At 43.3% G+C, this 7,197-nt stretch overlaps 1 protein-coding gene across 1 annotated transcript in view; it reads left to right on the top strand.

Moving 5' to 3' along the window:
* The window catches only part of T265_14296 (hypothetical protein), a gene marked incomplete at both ends in the record, with an annotated part of 8,070 nt that extends 1,385 nt beyond the window's left edge, over positions 1-6,685 (top strand). The window contains 2 exons of the mRNA XM_009172973.1: positions 949-1,358; positions 6,624-6,685. Of these exons, the coding sequence (XP_009171237.1) occupies positions 949-1,358; positions 6,624-6,685 (472 nt within the window). The remainder of the gene's footprint in view (positions 1-948; positions 1,359-6,623) is intronic.
* Positions 6,686-7,197: the final 512 nt, after the last annotated feature.

Here is a 7,197-nt window from a genome sequence, read left to right as displayed (position 1 = left end):
CCTGCTCAACAAGAATGACCAGTAATGTGTGTATTGCAATCGTTCGGGCGGAGTCACAGAGGCTGACCACAAGTCACTAGCATCCAAGCAATAAACAGTCCTAAAACTGGTGATTATTCCCACCCCCTGGTCTCGTGCATCAATTCCGGCATATATTTCTGGCACAACCAGTAGTTTCGGGAACTGTCAAACGTCATCATTCTTATCTGATCCCCGCACCACAATTTGTGGTGAGAAATTCGTGCGCAACTCGAGTGGTTGAAACTCCCCAGGATTTAAACGCAACGTCTTGATGTCCAAACCGATAGAATTGTTTGGCATACGGACCTAATTATCCCTGCTTGTCCCAACCCCTTCGCATCCTCCACTGGTCTCCATTATTTTCCACTAACCCTACTTTTCACGTTGCATGCACGTTCAAGGCGAAAACGAAGTTTGTGCGAAGGTGGAGATGATTTGCTTCCCCTTCTATACGTTTATCGGATTCAGCCACGGTAGATAAGAACACAAGTGCGAGCTGTCGGCGACGTGAATTTATTCATCCTATTCAACAACGCGCTTCGTCGAGAAATAAGGATTGGGCGCGTTTCGCGTGAAACATCTGATTTGAGGTGCGCCTCGTTAATTAGAATTGACAGTCATTCAGTTTCATCTCCTTCGGACGATAAGTACTCGTCTATCTCTGGTATTTGCTGCTGGCCTAGCATTTGTGTTATCTATCTTATTGTGTCGTGGTCGCGATGGTGATGTCTATAAACTTTGACACGCGTTCATGCATCCCACTTTGGGGAATGGGGATGAAAGAGCGACACAGAGAAATGGTCGGCTGGATAAATGCAGTTACAACTTCACAAACAATAGTTTAGTCTATTAAATTGCACCTACTGTACATGTGATTTATATGCATGCCTAATATTAGTATATCGCGAATTTCATTCCACTTTTCAGAAACAACCTCGACACTGTTGTTGAAGTCCCGAATACGGAACATTTTGTCACGCGGGAGTTTGATGATCCGGAATATCAAAAGGAAAAATTGGATACGAAATTCTACGGTACTTTTACACAAAAGTCAAGCAAATGCATACAACAAACTTCAATCGTTCGCGTACTTTGCATCAGCAAAAGTGTAGCACGGTTTGAAATTCCAGACAACGGCCAGCGGAACATTGGCTTGATGGTCCCGTCCTGGTCCAGTCACGTGATTCTTATTGGCGGTGCTACCACACGAAAATCAAGACGACACAAGTCCGACCAGGCCCCAACAGGCCGGGTACGGATGCACACCTATATGTCGGTCACTGACACGCACGAATACCAGTGTGACGGTGATACTGCTGATGGGTGGCACGCGAGTAGTATGTGTTGTTCGTGGAATTTCGCTTTGCGTCATTGGAAGAGGGGAGATCAGTGGCGGAATTCGTGGAGTCACTTTGTAACATTTGCTTGGATTTGAGCGATGAATGATTGGAGTCAATATATACTCGGGAAAGTTCAAGAAGCCGCGTTCAGGAGAAGGTGGATATCCAGTTTTTGCAAATAGGATGCAAATGAGAGTTTTGCTTCCCTGTCCAATGGTCTGTAATCGGTCAGTTGGCATTTAGGTTTCAACTTAGCTCTGCAGGATACATGTTCAACATCCTTTTCTCAGCTTATGGGAGGTAAGCTCATAGGACGCTGTTGGTCGCGGGAAATTAGCAGGTATGCTAGTCATGCGCTTGCTCTATACTGAGTAAAGGATTAGTATGTCTGCCGTTGACCCTCAACTACAAATGTTTCATCAGGCACTAGGTCTAGGAACTCAATCAAACAACCATCCTGTTACGACTCGTAACTTGAGTAACTCTATTCCCCCAGGCTTTGGAGCATGCTAAACCTTTGCCTCCATTGATTCGCGAGGGGGACAATTCGTGTGAATGAACGGAAGATAAAAGCCCGTAAGGATAAGCAACTTGAGTTTGAAAGAAGCCGCTCGTGAAATGAAATTGCTCCTAGCATCCAGGAGTGTACTACTATTCGGATCTTGGGAAGGTCAAGTTAGCTCCGCAGTGTTTCTCGCGGGTTGCGTGAAACTAATAAAACCCAGGAAAACCATACTGCTAGTGAAAGGACGAGAAACTTTTCACTGCGAAGTCATTTGTTAAATGATACGAACTAAGGAGTTACAGGCAAATGGACAGGAATGTAAACGTCTCATAGGCACACTGTCACGCGTCTTCTTGGCCTTTCATGAATATTCAATGACTATCAAACAAGTATTAACAAACACTTCAAAGCAGTTTCACAAGCCCCATAATAAACTTCACCTTCGGTCGGATGCAAGACGGAGCTTCGACACGACCGCAGACTACTTGCCTGCCTCATCAGTAGCATACGCCGTTTCACCGGTATTACCTCTCCAGCATATTAGGTCACACAGTGCAAAAGACTGAGTGCGTTCAATTCCAGGTTCAGCTTCAATTGTCCCGTTTATGTGGTTCACAAAAGAACTGCGGTTTAGAGACTCTCGATTGTTCGAGACGACGTAACCCATTGACTTACTAGTCTACTGACCATATTGTTAACTGCAAGTACTGCTGACGGACTGGGAGAGACCTGCAAAAATTACAAGCACCAAACGGAATTCCTCCCTCACCTACGTTCGACGTCATGGCGATATTTTTGACGGTCATGTGATGTTTTCCGGTTCATTTTTCAACTATTCTTTCACCGCGCACTCCTGGGAAACTTAGATGCTGAAACTGTTGTTTTCACACTTTAATATTCATGAATGAAAATTACGCAGGGTACGTTTCAAAAATAAATTATACGTATTTACACTCGGATTCCTATTACACCATCGTCATCTGTTCCATGGAGAATTACAGCCTAGAAAGTAAAAATGAACGCTTTCCAACGCTACATAACTATTCTTCGGCTATTAATACTGGTGTAACGGTGATACACTTGATGGGGAGCCATGCGAGTAATATGTTTTGTTCTTGTAAATTCGCTTAGCGTCTCTTGAAAAGGGAGGTCTGTTAGGCAATTTTTGGAGTCGCTTTCTAACCTTTGCTTGGATTTGAGCGATGGACGATTGAAGTCAATGAATATCCAGGAAAGTTTAAGAAGACGCGTTCAGGAGAAGATGGATGTCCAGTTTTTGTAAATAAGATGCAAATGAGAGTTTTGCTTCCCTGTCCAATAGTCTGTAACTGGTCAGTTAGCATTTTCTAATAAATAACTCTGCAGCAAAGGTCTCTTCCTTTCACAGGCATGAAATCGCGTCAGAATTTAACGTGGGTAAAGCAAGTCGAATCTAAGTTTCTTGAATTTAGTAGAATGGTTTTTTACTCTATAACGTCAACCGGATTTTATAAATTTTTCTTCGCTTTTTTCTTTTTATCTTTCCTCTTCTAGCTCACTTTTTTCCCGGGCTTAGAATAAAACATCAAGTTCTGTTTGGTTAGTCCTGTAAACTCATCCTAGTGTAGTGAGTTTCTTAGAGGGATTACGTCAACTTTATAACCTAAAAGCATCGTGATAGATTTTTGGAACCCTTTGGACTAGGTGGCTCACCACCTGTATAATGATTTTTTTCAAAATTTATCCGAAATCATGAGTATGCTTACGACTTAAGCTGAGGTTCAACTGCATATCAACTTACAGAAATGGAGTTTCCCCAGTTGACCCTTTTGTCAGTAGACTTTTGGTGTTTTATTTCCGAAGCAACCTATACCAGAACAGGGCCGGGAGCCCAGCCCATCTGATCAGTCGATTGTTTCCATTTTCTCTTATTTTACACAATATTTCCATGCAGCTGATGAGTGTGTTCAAAATTCTTCATTGCAATGGGCCAACGATTTGACTTCGTAGGAACGGGATGAAGGCACTATCTGAAACTCCGTCACCATTCTCCTTTTTATAGTGACGTGGAACTTTAGCCTTACAGGGCAGTAGAGTATCGATTGCGCTATTTTACACTACTAACCACTGAACTGTGAGTGAAGACAAACAAATCAAGTAGAACATAAGGTCAACGGGAACTCGGGGACTGTGCCTACCTGATGAGCCCTAAGAAGGGTGACACCTTGTGAGTAGTTTCTTTTATGAACAAACGAAACATGTTTTCATCGTATATATTAGATGTATGGTGGCATTTACAACTGGTACTGTCCACGTCGTCCTCAAACGTTCAGTAAATATCCATTTCCCTTGAGGTCACTAAAGAGATTTTTCAAGAACGCAAACAGATAAGCGTTGTTCAATGAACACAAGAGGAACCGCTAACCTACCTGTGGATGGAGTCGTGGCTGGCAACAGACGAAAGGCTATGATTGTCTTTATCGAGAGATCTTATCCCACGCAACTCAGCCGGTCTTTTAAACCTGGAAGTCTGCTTTCTTACCTTGAACAAACTAAACTTTTAGTAATGAGAAATTTAAGTCCGAATTTTGAGGTCATCCGGAGAGGTGGAACACGTTCCACTGGGTTAACATTTCAATCAAATTTCTATAATTCGGAACCAGTCAGACAAAAAAGTGTGTCCAACTACAAATTCTAAATATATCCCTTCGATTATTTTCCAAGTCTTCAGTAAGTTCAACCACCGAAAGGTGCACCACAAACCCACGTGAATGGTTAGTGCAATGAATTATCGAATTTTGACCCTGTGTAGAATAGAACAGAATAGAACAGGAATAGACCCTGTGTCTTCTGTGAAAATACAATTTTTTTGCAATACTATACAATTTTTATGAAACTCACGAGGCCTACACCACCTTTAAGGGGGCATCGAGAAGAACTGTTTCGTTCTGGAAACATCAAAACCGAGAGATTAAGCTGGGTTCCAGGTAAGTCTCTCGAAAAACCAAATTAGGTTGCAAATGGGTGTAGTTCGCTAATTTCGTGAAGTTTGGTTTCAAGCAGAACATAAGATTGACGGAAACTCGGGGATACTGTACCTGATGAGCCCTATAAAGTGCGAAACCGATCGTGGGCTGTCGAGGAGTTTTCAGCAACCTTGTGAGTAGTGTATTACGATATACATTTATCGCGACAACTCGAATATCGTAGCGACTAAACATTAGGCGGGCCTGTTTCAGCACATTCAGTTGCCTGGAAACATCAAAACCGAGGCATTAAGCTGGGTTTCAAGTGAGTCGCTCGAAAAACCAAATTAGTTTGCAAATGTGTGTGTATTCGCTAGCTGTTTAGTTCGTTAGCAGATATCATCCGATTGTCCAACGACCAGTGTGTAAGGACCGATCACAGCACTGAGGGATTATCGATCGCACTGTGAGCGACGCATACATGTGACTTTAAACAAATTAAATCGAAAGCTGGATGACGGACCACAATGACTCAGTCGTAAGACGTCTCTTAGCCCATCAGTCCGCAAACTTACACTCGAGTTATGCTGTCTAAAGACAAAAATTAGTTCAACTCACTGGGAGAAGAAATTGTGGTTTAGACGGATAGAGAAAAAAATAACCATGCAAGTGTAAAGAATCACGCAATTGCTCCACCGTTCAGCTTAACAGCATTGTGCCTGCTGTCACCATGAGGAATTTCGTTTTGTTTACTTCAGGCTTAGCAGAGCACCAGACAACTGTCTCCATATATTTGTTCCAGTTCTATTCAGACCATGTATGTTCATTCATCTTTTGACGCGGTCCACCCTCATAATTTCTTTTCTTGGCGCCACATTCCACAGATGGGTTGTTGATTCCCACTCATTTGTGTTACTTTGGTAGAACCGCAAAATAGTTATCCGTTCCACCAACTTGGTCCAATTTGCTACCTGAGAACAAGGGAAAGAAAAGTTTGGTGGGGTCAACCAAATCTAACCATGAAGGGTATTTGGTACTTGTAATGAAAGACCACACCCGCTTAAAATAGGAAAAAGAATCACTGCTATACACGCCAAAATATCAGCCATGGAAGCACAACAAAGCCACTCCTCTCTGCAGTTCACCTGCAGAAGGAATTCGGTTCAAAGGGTGTGATAAATTTTCAATAGGAGGCCCAGAAGCCCTGTACAGCTAAGATTTGTCAGCATTGCGTATTACATGAAACTAGATGGAGCTTTGATCGCGCGACATCTAGGCTAGTAGTTTGAACACCTAACCATTCGGCTCTAAACGTCTGATCGGCAGACTCACTCACTCTCAGACAGCAAATAGAGCCACTTATTGTTCAGTCAAGGATTCCACATCACGTGGTCACCTGTTGACAGGCTCCTCGGCGAATTCTGTAAAAATCGTTTTCAGGTTATCATGGCAAACATCTGATAAACACAGGTTCTAAATTCTAATTGAATAAATATCAAGCACATATGGGAACGAGGAAGCCTATCTGTGCTGTTCGCGTTAGGACTGAGGCTGAATAAATCACTCAGACCCTGCACGGCGGTAAGGCTGGAACACAGAAGTGGTGGAAATCTTGAATGGAGTAGTGAGACTCTACAGGTTGTGATGGGGCCATAGCGTAATCCGTATGAAAGGGGTGACCCAGGTCAGCCTCAGAGAAAATCCATAAATCGATCAACCCCAACAAGAGAATGTCTTCTGCTAGGGGCCAAATGCGGCATCGATTTAGGGGTCTCATCAACTGGTTCCTGTTTTCCAACCACTTTCTTGTAGACAGATTACTTCGCACGTCGGAAAACAAACTCGTTCAGTCAACTAAGTTATCTAACAAAATGTGATTGCACTTGTTCGGTTGAGGGCTGCCAAATAAATAACTTAACTGATCCTTAGTTGGTCCAAAAATAGGGCGAAAATCAAATTACGCTCAGAGGAATTATCTATTAGCCACATGACCGCTTTTGACTGGAAGAACTTTCTTCGCAGAGCTTGCGCCTGGCGGCTTTTGCAGACTCCGACAGTTATCGGCGGCCCAGGTCTACACGTCGAGATCGATGACACGCTAATATCTCGCCGTAAAAGCCACGCAGGGCGAGTCCTTCCCCTGCAATGGATTTTCGGACGGATCTGCCGGAAAACTGAAGAGGTGTTCATGCATGCAGTGCCAGATCGAACTGTGGCCACTCCGATGGACACAATCCAGGCCTGCATCGCTCCCGGCTCAATCATCATCTCCGAAATGTGGGCCTAATACCAAGATTTTCAAACGATGATTGACATGAATGCTACTCATGAAACGGTTAATTATACCGAAAACTTTGTGGATCCAACGACTGGAGCTCATGCAAAA

The sequence above is a fragment of the Opisthorchis viverrini genome, assembly GCF_000715545.1.
Source record: "Opisthorchis viverrini unplaced genomic scaffold opera_v5_173, whole genome shotgun sequence".
Classification (NCBI taxonomy): domain Eukaryota; kingdom Metazoa; phylum Platyhelminthes; class Trematoda; order Opisthorchiida; family Opisthorchiidae; genus Opisthorchis; species Opisthorchis viverrini.
The sequence above is the reverse complement of the archived record's forward strand: the minus strand, read 5'-3'. Positions and strand labels throughout refer to the sequence as shown.